We start from the raw sequence: 17494 nt of genomic DNA, 5'->3' as shown, positions 1-17494 counted from the left end.
CAATAACTTTTATAATTTAAGTAAATGAATCTCAATGAAATTTATTTTAGAAGGTTCAATACCACAAAAGGAAGGTTGGCTTTGAATTTGGGTATGATGGTCCCAACCATTTAGGAATTAGGGGCCCAAAAGTGGACCAAAACAAGCATTTTTCTAGTTTCAGGATAATAACTTGTGTATAAGTATTTTGATTGCTCTGAAATTGTACCACAATGTTTAATACCACAAGTTAAAGATTTGGATTTATTTTAGGGGTTATGGGGCTAACAGTTTAGGAATTAAGGGCCAACAAGGGGCCAAAAAACAAGCATTTTCTAGTTTCCAGACAATTACTTGTGTGCAAGTGTCTGGATCTCTTTGACATTATACCACAAGGTTCCATATCACAAAGGGAAGGCTGGGATTGGGTTTTGGGTTAATTACCAAAAAGATATTGGAATTAGGGGCCAAAAAAGGGGGAAAAACAAGCATTCTTTTAGTTTCCAGACAAACACTTGTGTTGAAATTGTACTACAAGTTTCCATACTACAAAGGAAAGGCTGGGATTGAGTTTTAGGATTATTGCTCCAAAGGGAGTTTCAAAAAATTGGGGGGGTCCAATTTTTTTTAGGGGATTCATTTTTTTCAAAATTTTTCAAATTTAGAATTTAGAAAAGGTTCAAGAAGAAATCTTCAATTGAACAGTATTGCACAATAGATTTTAAAAATATTTGACCACATTTATTTTGGTGTCGGAAGCAAAATTTGATCACAATCCAAATTTAATCAGTATCAAGCTTGAATATTGTGGCCAAATTTGCTCCAACTGTTCAAGATACAACATCTGCGGTCGTATCAGGCTGCACTCAGCGAAGCAATTTATTAACATTTGTTTAATAACTTGAAATAAAACCAGGAGATGTGGTATGATTACTGATGAGACAAGTGTCCAACAGAGACCATATGACATATAGATTTAGCAATTATAGGTCATTTTATGGCTTTCAACAATGAAAAAAACTCATACTGCATAGCAAGCTATTAAAGGTCCAGACAAATGTAAAACAGATCAAATGAGAGAGCCAAAAGCCTGATATATGTACAATAAAACAAACAAAAAAACAAATATGATAAACAGCAACAAACACAACAACATAAAAATAAACAGCTGATATTGGACAGGCATATGAAGAATGTGTACAAGGTCCCAAATTTCTTGGCACCTGGGACAGTGTTGTCACAGCACAAAATAAGAACAAAAAGATCAGTTGAAAAAGGCTTGATTCATCAGATCGATATACAAAACACTAAAACAACTAACACACAATGAAATACTGAATGAAGAAGATGCCCTTTATGAGAAAAGAAGATTATGAAGTGAATGTGTACCAGTGTATTATGCAATCAAATGTGTAGCTTGGTAAAGAAAAAAAAACAGAACATATATGTCTCTAAACAATTTTTGCTAAAAAATACTGAATAAATTCTAATTAAGGGTATCAGTAGTTATTTATATTTACAGTATATTATTTTTACATATAAAGTAACAAAAAAACTAAATTTTTTTTTAATGATAGATAAAAAATTAATTTAGTAAGAATTCTACTTTCATTTTCAGCTTTAAAAACTCCAAAAATATCATAGTCAAGAATTCTACTTTCTATTTCAGCTTTACACCTCCAACTTCTAAAGACACTTATGTTATATCAAAGTATATAGACAATCCATTACTAATTGGTGGCAAGAAGTTTGATCTCAGATTGTATGTGTTGGTCACTTCATTTAGACCATTGAAATGTTACATGTAAGTTTGATCTCAGATTGTATGTGTTGGTCACTTCATTTAGACCGTTGAAATGTTACATGTAAGTTTGATCTCAGATTGTATGTGTTGGTCACTTCATTTAGACCGTTGAAATGTTACATGTAAGTTTGATCTCAGATTGTATGTGTTGGTCACTTCATTTAGACCGTTGAAATGTTACATGTAAGTTTGATCTCAGATTGTATGTGTTGGTCACTTCATTTAGACCGTTGAAATGTTACATGTAAGTTTGATCTCAGATTGTATGTGTTGGTCACTTCATTTAGACCATTGAAATGTTACATGTAAGTTTGATCTCAGATTGTATGTGTTGGTCACTTCATTTAGACCGTTGAAATGTTACATGTAAGTTTGATCTCAGATTGTATGTGTTGGTCACTTCATTTAGACCGTTGAAATGTTACATGTAAGTTTGATCTCAGATTGTATGTGTTGGTCACTTCATTTAGACCGTTGAAATGTTACATGTAAGTTTGATCTCAGATTGTATGTGTTGGTCACTTCATTTAGACCATTGAAATGTTACATGTAAGTTTGATCTCAGATTGTATGTGTTGGTCACTTCATTTAGACCATTGAAATGTTACATGTAAGTTTGATCTCAGATTGTATGTGTTGGTCACTTCATTTAGACCATTGAAATGTTACATGTAAGTTTAATTAAGAATCTTACAGTTATTTATTCATTTTGGTATTTTCATAAATAGTCTTTGAAATACAGTATAAACTTAACTTATTTATCCAAGTTCTTTTCTCACAAATGTTTTGACCTACAGCGGTGTTTTGCATTTGCGCCAATTTTTTCTTTCATTTGCACTGATTTTCTTTTTCATTTACACCAAAATTTTTACAGGTGAATAGATATAAGAAGAGGTGGTATTAGTACCAATGAGACAACTCTTACTTTTCATATTTCATTTAAGACCTCTCCCGTTAGACAGTTGTACAAATGTAATGAATTATCAATCATAACATCTATATAACTGTTTTGAACTCTGAAAAGTATTGAGAAAAGTTCAATTCCATGTGATGAATGATGAATTTTTATAATGATAGAGCATTGCTCTGATTTAACCTCTGTTGATGTAATTTATCACACAAATTCCCAGAAAATCTAGTTTGAAAATGTTGAAGGTTTTCTTCCTCAAGTTTGCATAGCAGACAAATTGGGTCTGTACTTCCTGTATTAAATGTATTTTTAGTTGCTTGTAAAAGGTAGGTCTAAAATAGAATTCTAACTTTTATTTTATAAATTAGCATTCTTTGTATTCCCTGGAATTTACATATTAAAGTATTAACTTACCTGTAACTTACCTGTAAATTCAATTAGGAGAAAATATAAATTGACGCAAACTAAAAAAAGAAATCGGCGCAAAAGAATGAAAATTTTACAATTGGCGCAAATGTCATATGCCCACCTACAGTTATTTTAAAATAAAAAAAAATTATTGGGTCAAAGCACTGAAATTATATAGCTGCATGTAAGGTAGTATTTTTAAGCCTCCCACCAACAATATGTAAACCTGCTTTAATGGATTTAAGTTATATAGTTCTTGGTTACTTATAGTGAAATCAGATCAAATAATTTGATGTGTTCATTCATTGAAGTTTAGTGATTTTTACGAAAATCAATGGAAAAAATTGTACATGTATATTTAAGAGAAAATTGGGAGAAAGGCAAACTTTGTAATCATAGGACATGAAGGGAAATATGACCCAATACCTTACTTAACTACATATACTATTTTTTCATTCTCTACTCAACAAACAAAAAATTCTCTCGAAAACGCACAACCAGATTTAAGCACTGAATTTTGCCGGTGTTAATATAAAAGTGGTGTTACATGCAATAGAGGATACAGTGCTTCACTGGTTTTTTACTGAACACCTGAAAATCTAGATGTATTCACTTAAAGAACAAAATCTGGCATACAACATCACAGTAAACACACACAAATAATCTCTTCTGAAACAACTTCTTTATAAAAGTAAGAAGACATGGTATGATTGCCAATTAGACAACTGGATCACCACCAGAGACAAAATGTAGTACAATTTAACAACTGTAGGTCAATGTATCAACTTTAACAATGAGCAAAACCCATACACATAGTAAGCTATAAAAGACCACTAAATGACAATTGTAAATCAATTCAAATAGTAAACTAAAGGCCAGATTTATGAATGTTATCCACATTTGAATTAAGTTTTCACAGATTACCATTTTGAATTTCTACCAATCGTGCGACATTTTAATAACTTGTGTATTTCTTGTAAATGCATTAATGCTGATTTTAGAAAATTTATTTAATTTTAATGTGTACATTTCACAATTTGCATACATTTTAATATAATTTTAAATTTGTCCATTAACACAGGTATAGACTTGGTTTTGCCAGATTTTGCACTGTGAAGTACAATGCTAGCGTTAATGAACTAGACAACATGTTTGTCCATCTAACCAATGTCTCTATACAGAAACAAGGGGTTTGTATTTATTGTTCATAAATGTGTTCATAGTAAATTTGAAAATGGATATGGGGAATGTGTCAAAGAGCAGAAAACAGTCAAAGGCCACCAATGGGTCTTCAAAACAGTGATAAAATCTAACACCCAGATGTGTTTAGTGATGAGTCCAAAATTCTTTCATATTTCATATATTTTTACTCGACTTACTGAATTACCAGGACCCTTGAAATTCATTCTTCCAATAAGTTTTAAATTTAAATCCATTTCTGATAAACCCATCATGATTACAAAAAATTATCATTAGATTGTTTAGCCCATGTAAATAACCATCCTTTTAGTTAGGATTTTTAAAATTGTTTATCAAAAATTAATTGACAAATACCAGTAGTATTTATTGTGGTGCAAAACATCAAGGGGAATAACTCTTTTCCTAACATAAGTAGTTTTCATTTCCATTCAAGAAGATACATGGTATAAAAAATAAATATTAAATAAATATAGAAAGGTACACTATAGCTACAGGTAATGAAAATTGACTCTGACTCCAGAAATAGTCCAGGTGTGCTGAATTTTGTTTTATGAAAACTACACATCTGACTCATATATTTAGTCTTCCCTTACCTTTATGTTTCCAATACCTATTGTAAATTAAATACAAACAATTTTGTCCACTTTAACAAAAGTCTCTATTTTTTGCCAATTTTTTAGTTACTATTTATGAGAAATGTGAGACAAAAAATAATATGTCCCTTAACATAAAAAAAGACAATGTGGTATGGTTGCAACTATAGTTCACAGTACGGCCTTTAACAATGAGCAAAGCCCATACCGCATAGTCAGCTATAAAAGGCCCCGAACTGACAATGTCAAAGAATTCAAACGAGAAAACTAGCGGTCTTATTTGTGTAAAATGTCTGGTCATCAACTTGAAACCCTTGTTATATTGAAACAATGGACTTAAAATTCATCCCCAAACTTTAAGACATGTACTCCTTTACAAGACAAAATGAGAAATATTGCCTCCTTAAAATAAAAAGAAAAGACCAAAATTATGCGATGCAAACAAATTTTGTTACAGGCGTTGATCTGAACAGAAAACTGAAGAATTCTTGTAAGCTAAGCATGGACACAGGATCTGCTGCTTATTTCGCAAAAACATTTTGAGAGTAAAAGTACTCTTTAAGTCTTACACATTTCAGTATTACTTGCAATCAATTTTAATCTTTAGATATTTTTATGAAATGAGTCACAGCATTTTAATTGCATTATTCATTATGTTTACATCTATTTTGTCATTGCATTATTTTAATTATGTAAACTATATAGATATATTGAATTTTGCATCTACATTTTGATGTGAGAACATAAAAGAATATTTCTGAAAAAATTAAAACACAACAGTCACCGACTTTTGCATATGCATGAGTTTCTTTCTGCTGCATATGCATTTGTCTCAAATTTAAATTACTAATTGTAAGAAGCAAATTAGGGATGTTACCTTGCCATGTTTTGAAATTTTTCTCAGATTTTCTGGATCCTCTGGTTTTATCCATTTGAATGCCTTAAAAACATTTGCCCATTGACCCCCATTTTTCTTTTTATAAGTCTTTTACATGTATAATTATAAGCCATCTTTAAAAGTCTAATAAAATCTGTGTTATTTTTTATTAGTTTTTATACAACCGCAAAATTTAAAAATAAAAAATTTGGTCGAATATTGGTATCCCGTCGTCAGCGTAGTCCGAAGACAGATGGTTTCCGGATAATAACTTTAGTATAAGTAAATAGAAATCAATAAAATTTCAACACAATGTTAATTACCACAAAAGGTTGGTTGGGATGGATTTTGGGGGTTATGGTTCGAAAGGTTTATGAAAAAGGGGCCCAAAACAAACATTTATTTAGTTTCAGGACAATAAGTTGTGTATAAGTATTTCAATTGCTCTAAAATTGTACCACAATGTTTAATACAATAAGTAGATGGTTAGGATATATTTTAAAGGTTATGGGGCAAAAAGTCAAGGAATTAAGGGCCAAAAACAAGCATTTTTCTAGTTTCAGGACAATAGCTTGTGTTTAACTGTATGGATCTCTCTAACATTGTACCACAAGGTTCCATATAACAAAGGGAAGGCTGGGATTGAGTTTTGGGTTAATTTCCCTGAACATGTATGAATAAGGGGCCAAAAAAGTGTAAAAAAGAAGAATTTTTGTAGTTTACAGACAATAACTTGTGTTTAAGTGTATGGATCTCTCTGAAATTATACTACAAGGTTTCTGACTACAAAGGAAACGCTGGCATTGAGTTTTGGGTTTCTTGCTCCAAGGGGGGTCAATAAGTTGGGGGCCAAAAAAGGGACCCGAATAAGCATTTTTGTTGTTTCCAGTCAATAACTTGTGTTTAAGTGTATAAATCTCTCTGAAATTATACCACAGGTTTCCATACTACAAAGAGATGGTTATGGGATGTTATGGCTCAAATAATTTATCAAAAAGGGGGAAAACAAGGATTTTCTGGTTAAAGGACAATTTAGACAATTTTAAAAGCAGTGTAAGGGAGGTAATCCAATTCCATTTAAAGAATACTGTTATATATGTTTGATTACCTACCTTACACTGCTTGAAAACTATGTATTAAGAAATGATGATTGTTTTAAGATGATTAGCTGGGGAAAACACGAATGTATGACATTTATATATTTTAATAGTGTATGATGTATTTAAATGAGTAGTTATTATTGCAAACTCCATTAGAAATTTGAATTGAGATTATTTTTGGAATGCGGGAAAGGGGTAGAAAAAAAAGGTTGGCGGGGTGGTACAATTTTTCTCATTCAGATTTCAGAAATTCAAAAGAAAATTTCTTCAAATATTTGTTTTTGAGGGGATTAATATTCTACAGCATAGTGAATTGCAAAAAAAAAAATTCATTAGACCACATTCATTTTTGTGTCAGAAACCTATGCTGCATCAACTATTTAATTACAATCCAAATTCAGAGCTGTATCCAGCTTGAATTTTGTCTCCATACTGGCCCTAACTTTTCAAGGTTGGACCTCTGCGGTCATATAAAGCAGCACCCTGCGGAGCATCTGGTTGAGCACTTTAACTTTCTAATGATAAACTTAAAAAAAAATCAAGGGAGAACATTTTCCCACCAAAATTTCAATGGCTAATATCTCAAAAACAAGCACATTGACTTATATATTTTTTTGGTTCTTTTGGTTCCTTTAATAATCCCCTATCAATATCTACTAGTGTTATGGAAAGCTTGTTATTTTGAAACTGAGTAGCGAACTTCTCAAGACAATTTTGTTATTTTATGCATCTTTTTTTTTTTCTAGGAAGATTATAATGCTGTCCATGGAGGAAAGTGGACAGTTCAAAACATGCGTTTGTTTTTAGAAGGGACTCGTGGAAAAGAGGTAAAATATAAATAATTTTGCAAAATGTCAGTCATCTAAAATTGGTATTACATGTATTAATGTTATTTTCCTTATTTGATATGCCATTTTTAACTTAATAAATTTGAAAAAAAAACAATGTTGACAGCATTTCTTAAAAATTAGAATTTTTGACTCTTAGAAGACATTACAAAAGCAACTGCGTAGGGGACTAATTTGGGGAAAATAAACTCATCATAGATACCAGGACTAAATTTAGAATATACACCAGACACACGTTTTGTCTACAAAAGACTCATCAGTGACGCTCGAATCCCAAAAAGTTAAAAATGCCAAATAAAGTACAAAGTTGAAGAGCATTTGTTCTCACATGTTAAGCAGAAAATATAACCACCTAGTATTTGAAAATGTCTGGAAGAAATTAAATAAAATTGTACTAACACTGCCTATACCTGTAATGAATTGCACAAATAGACCTGCCACTCAGGTATGAAGATTGGCTTCGGGCAATAGAACAATGAGCTGATCTTCATACCGAGGGAAATATATTTTGATCTATTGCACTGTTACACATTCATTAACTGTTTTATTACCTAATACATACTGAGTCAGTTCTATCAAATTCTTAGAAATAAAACACATGAAAGTAACAACTGAATTAATTATGATGTGTAAGGAGCATACCGGGTACATGTACAACAAATACTTTAGAAATTCAATAAAACGGACATGAAATCAGAGTAAATCAACATTCGCAAACCGCTCCATCGTGGAAGTTATTTGTAGACAATAAAAACAATAAACCCAAGAACGTTTATTAGACTCAATTTGATTGGGCAACATTATCAGATTTTAAAAATAAGAGGTCATAATAGGTCAGTGCAATAGACTGCACACAGGTGCAATAGAATGATAATTTCCAGTGCAATAGACCATGGAAAAAAAAAATGGCAGAAAAAAGCAAATAATATAGAAATATTAATAAAACAGTAAAATACTCTTTATTAGGTAATAATAGATGTTATTTAATACTGTGGATTCCTTTAAAATAATTTTCATGGGTACCAATTTTCTGGATTGCATAAAGTTTGCATTTTCATGGATATGAGATTTCCTGGTTTTACCAAAGTTTTCATACAACCTGATAGAAAATTAGTTATTCACTGAACATTTAAATTTGTCGTCACCTGTACCTACAAAAACCACGAAAATTAGTATTCAGCAAATAAAAATAAATCATCAGTAAGTCAAAATTTTTGAAGAATTTTCTAATTTTTACTTTGCAGGTTACTGATAAGTTATTTGATGAAATAAATTGGCAAACAGTTCACTCTTTAAAAGCTGTATCGGTAAGTCGCTAAACATACTTTTTTATGCTGAATGTTTTTTCTTTATATTTGTAACAACATTCAGATTGTAGAAGTATCATTTTCTATGGCTGCTTTTGCATTATTAGCTGTTTGAAGAGGTTATTCTTATGTTGTACTGTTATACTACTGTCCCAGGTTGAGGGGGAGGGTTGGGATCCCGCTAACCTTTTTTAACCGTGCCACATTATTTAAGTATGTGCCTGTCCCAAGTCAGAAGCCTGTAATTCAGTGGTTGTTGTTTGTTTATGTGTTACATATTTGTTTTTTGTTCATTTTTAGCTCACCTGGCCCGAAGGGCCAAGTGAGCTTTTCTCACCACTTGGCGTCCGTCGTCCGTCGTCGTCGTCGTTAACAATTTACATTTTGAACTTCTTCTAGAGAACCACTGAATGGAATGGAACCAAACATGGCATGAATGTTCCTTATGAGGTGCTGACCAAGTGTTGTTACTTTGTAGCCGATCCATCATCCAAGATGGCCGCCAGCGGGGGACTTAGTTTAACATAGGACCCTATGGGAAATGCATACAAATGACTTCTTTTAGAGAACCACTGAATGGAATGAAACCAAACATGGCATGAATGTTCCTTATGAGGTACTGACCAAGTGTTGTTACTTTGTTGCCGATCCATCATCCAAGATGGCTGCTAGCCGGGGACTTAGTTTAACATAGGACCCTATGGGAAATGCATACAAATGACTTCTTTTAGAGAACCACTGAATGGAATAAAACCAAACATAGCATGAATGTTCCTTATGGGGTGCTGACCAAGTGTTGTTACTTTGTAGCCGATCCATCATCCAAGATGGCCGCCAGCGGGGGACTTAGTTTAACATAGGACCCTATGGGAAATGGATACAAATGACTTCTTCTAGAGAACCACTAAATGGAATGAAACCAAACATAGCATGAATGTTCCTTATGGAGTGCTGACCAAGTGTTGTTACTTTGTAGCCGATCCATCATCCAAGATGGCCGCCAGCGGGGGACTTAGTTTAACATAGGACCCTATGGGAAATGCATACAAATGACTTCTTCTAGAGAACCACTAAATGGAATGAAACCAAACATAGCATGAATGTTCCTTATGGAGTGCTGACCAAGTGTTGTTACTTTGTAGCCAATCCATCATCCAAGTTGGCCGCCAGCGGGGGACTTAGTTTAACATAGGACCCTATGGGAAATGCATACAAATGACTTCTTTTAGAGAACCACTGAATGGAATGAAATCAAACATGGCATGAATGTTCCTAATGTGGTGCTGACCAAGTGTTGTTATTTTGTAGCCGATCCATCATCCAAGATGGACGCCAGCGGGGGACTTAGTTTAACATAGGACCCTATGGGAAATGCATACAAATGACTTCTTTTAGAGAACAACTGAATGGAATGAAACCAAACATTGCATGAATGTTCCTTATGCCGTGCTGACCATGTGTTGTTTCTTTGTAGCCCATCCATCATCCAAGATGGCCACCAGCATGGGACTTAGTTTAACATAGGACCCTATGGGAAATGCATACAAATGACTTCTTTTAGAGAACCACTGAATGGAATGAAATCAAACATGGCATGAATGTTCCTAATATGGTGCTGACCAAGTGTTGTTACTTTGTAGCCGATCCATTATCCAAGATGGCCGCCAGCAGGGACTTAGTTTAACATAGGACCCTATTGGAAATGCATACAAATGACTTCTTTTAGAGAACCACTGAATGGAATAAAACTAAACATTGCATGAATGTTCCTTATGAGGTGCTGACCAAGTGTTGTTACTTTGTAGCAGATCCATCATCCAAGATGGCCGCCAGCAGGGGACTTAGTTTAACATAGGACCCTATGGGAAATGCATACAAATGACTTCTTTTAGAGAACCACTGAATGGAATAAAACCAAACATGGCATGAATGTTCCTTATGAGGTGCTGACCAAGTGTTGTTACTTTGTAGCCGATCCGCCATCCAAGATGGCCGCCAGTGGGGGACTTTTGAATGAAATTAAACATGTTCCTTTCCTTATCAATGAGGTTGTGTTGTCACTTTTAGCCAAATTTTATATTTTTTCATATGATTTCAAAAACCCAAGTAGAATCAGGTGAGCGATACAGGCTCTTGAGAGCCTCTAGTTTTATATAAATAAGGCCGTTAGTTTTCTCGTTTGAATTGTTTTACATTGTCTTACAGCCTTTGTGCTGAGTGGCAGCCCAGGCTGTTAAAATTGCTCCTGGGCCTGTAAAAATTATATCTACAGGCCAACAGAATCTAACTAAAAAAAATCAAAAATTGAGCCCCGAGCCTGTAGATTTAAGAGTTTGTCGTGAAGACTGGTCTTATCGGGGCCTTTTATAGCTGACTATGCGGTATGGGCTTTGCTCATTGTTGAAACTTGAAGGCTGTACGGTGACCTATAAATGTTAATGTTTGTGTCATTTTGGTCTTTTGTGGACAGTTGTCTCATTGGCAATCATACCACATCTTCTTTATATTGATTTGTTTAATAAAAGAAACAATTGGACCATTTACATTTGAAGTTTTATGTCATTTACTGTAAAAATGGATGAAATTGCATGATTTGATTAGAAATAGTGAAGACAAAATATATTGAGTGTGAATAGGATGAGGTTAATTGAAGTTAGCTATGTGTTGGGCAGTGGGCGTTTTGAATAGATATCTTATTTTCATAAAAAAAAATTATTCAAGTTTGAATCAAATGGGCACTTTGTTTTCTTTTTTTTGTAAAAAATAGTTTCAAATCATCTCAAAGTCTAGCTATGATTGAAAAAGAATTTCCCAATCAAGTCTTATTCTTATTGAAAATGAATTACAAATTTTGGGAAATGACCTGAAGAGTACATGTATATACGTTATCTTATACAGGTATGCAATTAAAATTCCAATAATTTATCAGAACTATAAACTCTTAAAACAGCTAAACATTTGAAATACAGATTTTATTGCTTATTTTCATTTAATGAATTATATTTACAGGGTAATATATCCAATGACAGACATTGCTTTGAATGTTATGGGTAAGTGTTAATAATAAAGGCTACCTTGGATTCCTGAGTATTTTGTGGCATTCCATTTTTCGTAGATTTTGTTTGAATAGGTAAACCACAAAAACACAATTTTTGTCAAGACTGATAAGCAAAATCTGACAAAACCATTATTCAAAATATCTACGAAAATTGATACCCACAAAATTAATGAATTCACAGTTTTTAAGAAATTGATAGCTGCAACAATCTAATATTGTAGATGTTTCAATATATTTTTCACAGTTCTAATTTTGCTATGTGGTGTAAAAAAAAAACTATACCACAGCCAGCTGACAAAACAAATAGTGGATTCATTATTATTTATTGGATACCAGTTTTCGTGGATTTCGTTGTTATAGGTAAACCATGAAATTGAAAGCTCAACAAATAAAAAATCTTCTAATGGCATTGATACAGACTTTGGCAAAAACATGAAATCAAATATTCATGAAAATGGAACTTTTCCCTTATCCACGAAAATTGGTATCCACGAAAAATAAATGAATCCACATGAAGAAAAAGTCATTTGAGGGAAACATGTAGTCCAAAAAAGGATTATTTGAATCTGGAATAATTATGAATTCTGGAAAATTGATAAGAAATGTATGATGAAAACTAACCCAATTAAGGAGGGTAAGTTAGTTCATACTGAGATAACAGTAAAAGTAAGATTAGTCATGCGCCATCATATATTTCTTATCATTTTTCCAGAATTCAAAATTATCCCAGATTCTAATAATTCCTGGTTAAGAACTAATAACCTAAGCAGTCCATTATTTTAAAGGTAAATTTTTTGTAGAATGATATATCTCATTATAGTAAAGTCCATTTTTTAGTGGGTACATTTAAACTAGAATGGATTGTCCCAAAAAGATTTGTCCATTTTTAAGTGGGTACATTCAAACTAGAATGGACTGTCCCACTAAGATTAGTCTATTTCAAATGTGTGTACTATCTAAATGAGAATGGTATGTCCCTCAGCAGTTTAGTCCATTTTTTCAAAGTGAATACTATTTAACTACTCATCACTGTTTTTAAAAGTAGTATCCAGATACTGAGTTAAGGTTGAGAGATCATTCAATTATAAGTGAACGATATAGTTTGTACCCAAAATCTAGACTGGAGTTGAGCAGTGAATTAAGTTTGTGATCTGCTATGTCAGTTATTGAACATTAATAGTTATCCCATAAGGACGCGGTGTGTCAGTGTAAGATCACCCCGATGGCCGGAGGCCAGAGGGTGATCTAACACTGACACACCAAGTCCGACTGGGATAACTATTTTACATCCCAGCTGTTTTAGATTAGACGAAAAACCATTTACAATTCATAAAATCTAGTTTAGAACGCCACACAACCATAACAATATACTTTATATATTACTATATGATGTATACCCTTTTTGACCCCCAAACACGATGAGTAGATATCAAACAATGTCAACTTGCCCCACTTGCCAATCAGCCCACGCTATATCGCCACTTTATAAAAATATCGTCCCAATCTTGTTTACCGACTTGCCCCACTTTGAAAAAGTGTAAAATCAAATTGAACAATCAGTCTGAAAACTCACAAATTAACGTAAAAGGTTAAAACCCCACTGAATAAAGGTTTGACAATTCGCCCCACTAATAAAAAAATCTTGCTTCCTTTAAGTATGTCAAATTACTATTATTTCGTATCAAGTCGTCCTGGTGTGGTGGTATGTGTCGTGGCTTGATATGCTAAAGGTCTTGAGTTCGAATCCCAGCATATCTACTGGATTTTTTCTACGTGAATTTTGATAGATGGTCTTTTCCGTAAAATTAATTATAAGTTTTATAGTGGATTTGACATTCCCGCCAAAATGTTACAGAACAAAGGAAAGCATGCATAACAAAGAAACTCAAACTAGGGTGATCTGGCAGGGGTGATCCGGCTCAGATCACCCCTGTTAGAACAAAGGAGCTGGGATGTAATAGTTCTTCCCAGTCAAATGAACACTTAGCAGTATTTTTTTTCCAATCAGCATCTGCATTGTTTAGTTTGAACTTAGTTATTGAAATATTGACTAGGCTTTGTCCATGATTCAAGCAGTAATTTTTTCTTTAAAAATATTCTAATCTTAATATCCTCAAAGGATTGATACCAAGTTTGTTTCTGTTTCATTTGTAAGATGGCTTCAGGGTGAAAAAGTGTAATGGTATAAACAATTATAAATAGGACAAAATGTATCTTCCCTGAGAAATTTAAATTTACCATAAGAAAAATCCAAACTTTGATTTTGAAATAATTGCCCCTGAAATATGTATTATGGCAGATTTTTTAATTTAACTGGAACATTTAAAGGAGCTAGGTAAGGATACAAATGGCAAAAATAATCAGCACAGCAAGTTTTGCATACCCTGAAAGTTCAAAAAAAATCTGTCAACCTGTTATGAGATAAATGACCTCTGAAATATGATTTTTTTTTCTCTCAATTTTTAGCAGTTGTTACCTTAAAAACTTTAGGAAATAGATTAAAAATGGAAATTACAGAAACTAAAGAGATCAAGTATTCATAATAATCAAGTGATGACTGATTTATTGTAATTGTATAGTTTTTTTTAATTGTTCCTAATAACCGCAGCAGTCCATTTTTATGCCCCACCTACGATAGAAGAGGGGCATTATGTTTTCTGGTCTGTGCCTCCGTTCATCTGTTCGTCCGTTCGTTTGTCCAGCTTCAGGTTAAAGTTTTTGGTTGAGGTAGTTTTTGATGAAGTTGAAGTCCAATCAATTTGAAACTTAGTACACATGTTCCCTATGATATGATCTTTCTAATTTTAATGTCAAATTAAAGTATTGACTCCAATTTCATGGTCCACTGAACAAAGAAGAAGATAGTGTGAAGCTCAGGTTAAAGTTTTTGGTCAAGGTAGTTTTTGATGAAGTTGAAGTCCAATCAACTTGAAACTTAGTACACATGTTAACTATGATATGATCTTTCTAATTTTTATGCCAAATTAAAGTATTGACCCCAATTTCACGGTCCACTGAACATGTAAAATGATAGTGCGAGTGGGGCATCCATGTACTATGGACACATTCTTGTTTATAAAGGTTAATGTTTTTGTGGAATGGTATATCCCATAAAAGTAAAGCTTTTTCCATTTTCAATGGGTAGATTCAAATGACAATGGTATGTCCCTTATCAGTCCAGTCCATTAAATAAAAATGAGAACTGTTTAACCACTCCTCACCCTTTTTAAAAAGTTACAAGATACTGAGTTAATGTTATGATTATTGTTTGATCTTTCAATCATTCAATTACAAGGAAGTAGTTTTCTTTGAACAAATTTCAGTTCATAGGAAAATTGAATTCAAAACCTAGAATTGTGACTACTTGTGAATACAGTTAGAGATCTCTTTGTCAGATACTCAAGTTTTGTCAGTGATGTGAGAATACTAGTCATAGGCCATACCAAAGGAGTTAGTTGTTCATCGTTTTTTTCCGAATAAAATATAGGGACAGTGAGATTTTTGTCGAGCCTGCAACTTTTGTTGCAGAAAGCTCGACATAGGGATAGTGATCCGGCGGCGGCGGCTACGGCGGCGGCGTTAGCTCACTTCTTAAAAGCTTTATATTTTAGAAGGTAGAAGACCTGGATACTTCATACTTCGTATATAGATGCTTCATGTTACGAAGTTTCCGTCAGTCACATGTCCAATGTCCTTGACCTCATTTTCATGGTTCAGTGAGCACTTGAAAAAAAAGTTCAAATTTTTTGTAATGTTGAATTCTTTCTTATTATAAGTAATAGGATAACTATATTTGATATGTGCGTACCTTGCAAGGTCCTCATGTCTGTCAGACAGTTTTCACTTGACCTCGACCTCATTTCATGGATCAGTGAACAAGGTTAAGTTTTGGTGGTCAAGTCCATATCTCAGATACTATAAGCAATAGGGCTAGTATATTCGGTGTATGGAAGGACTGTAAGGTGTACATGCCCAACTGGCAGGTGTCATCTGACCTTGACCTCATTTTCATGGTTCAGTGGTTATAGTTAAATTTTTGTGTTTTGGTCTGTTTTTCTCATACTATATGCAATAGGTCTACTATATTTGTTGTATGGAATGATTGTAAGGTGTACATATCTAGCGGGCAGTATCATGTGACCCTGACCTCATTTTCATGGTTCAGTGGTCAAAGTTAAGTTTTTGAGTTTTGGTCTTTTCATCTAATACTATATGCCATAGGTCAACTATATTTGGTGTATGGAAATATTTTATGATCTTTATGTCAGTCACGCAGGTTTTATTTGACCCTGACCTCATTTTCACGGTTCATTGCACAGTGTTAAGTTTTTGTTTTTTGGTCTATTTTTCTTAAACTATAAGTAATGGGTCATCTATATATGTTGTATAGAAGCATTGTTAGCTGAACATGTCTGCCTGGCATGTTTCATCTGACCTTGACCTCATTTTCAAGGTTCATTGGTCTTTGTTTAGTTATCTTGGTTAATGTTAAGTTTATGTGACAGTTGTAATAAAGCTTAGCTTTACACCTAGGACTATCAACATAATATCAATGATTAGTATAGAAGGCGAGACATTTCAGCGTGTGCACTCTTGTTTTTTTAAGAATCTGATTTAATTTGTTGATGAAGTACAAGAAAAAAGTACATACTGCTCATTAATGACCATTGTTGTATATCAGTATGTATGGTCGGAGTATGTTTCTGTGTGAAAGAAAGAGTTGTTCCCCTTTTGCCAGTATCTTGTATTTATGTTTGTGATGTCATCTTAGTCTGATTAAAATGTAGAAATGGAAGCTGATGTGTTTTTATGTGTCCATATGTAATCACCTCCGTCCATGCTACCAGAGCTATTCCCCTAGTCTGTAATACCCTACTTTTTATTTCAGATATGATTACATTGTAGATGACAATTTAAAACCTTGGTTAATAGAGGTACGTATCTCTACTGGTAACTTTAAGATTGATTGACATATAGAAATTATAGTCAAATACTGTAAATTCAGAAATTATTGTGAGGTTTTTATGAATGTAAATTATGTGACTTGGTGAGTATCACAATAAAAAGATCTCACATTTTTGATAACTAAACTATAGATCTGTATGTAAATTTTTCTTAAATATATATTTATATTATATTTTTCGCAATAATTGAACTCGCATTCTTGTCCATTTTTGAAAAATTGCAATAATAAATGCACACAATAATTTCTGAATTTACAGTTATGAGTACAGTTGCATTATATTTTTCATCTCTACTTTCTTTAATTGTTTAACTTTTTTACTTATACCTGAATATAACTGTACAAATATATAACCTGCCCAAACTAACATGGGAAGGATATACATGAATAAAAGTAATTTCTAATATCTTCAACTAACATAGCATTTCCTAAATCTATTTATTGTTC

General features: G+C 33.0%; 1 protein-coding gene across 2 annotated transcripts in view; it reads left to right on the top strand.

Moving 5' to 3' along the window:
• The window catches only part of LOC143083303 (polyglutamylase complex subunit TTLL1-like), a 39849-nt gene that overhangs the window by 15945 nt on the left and 6410 nt on the right, over positions 1–17494 (top strand). For both annotated transcript variants that reach the window (XM_076259569.1, XM_076259568.1), the window contains exons 7-12: positions 1649–1783; positions 4183–4291; positions 7618–7698; positions 8964–9026; positions 12036–12076; positions 16973–17018. In XM_076259569.1, the coding sequence (XP_076115684.1) occupies positions 1649–1783; positions 4183–4291; positions 7618–7698; positions 8964–9026; positions 12036–12076; positions 16973–17018 (475 nt within the window). The remainder of the gene's footprint in view (positions 1–1648; positions 1784–4182; positions 4292–7617; positions 7699–8963; positions 9027–12035; positions 12077–16972; positions 17019–17494) is intronic.

This window comes from Mytilus galloprovincialis, chromosome 7 (genome assembly GCF_965363235.1).
Source record: "Mytilus galloprovincialis chromosome 7, xbMytGall1.hap1.1, whole genome shotgun sequence".
Lineage (NCBI taxonomy): Eukaryota > Metazoa > Mollusca > Bivalvia > Mytilida > Mytilidae > Mytilus > Mytilus galloprovincialis.
Note: the sequence above shows the minus strand (reverse complement) of the source record. Positions and strands in the feature narration are given on the sequence as shown.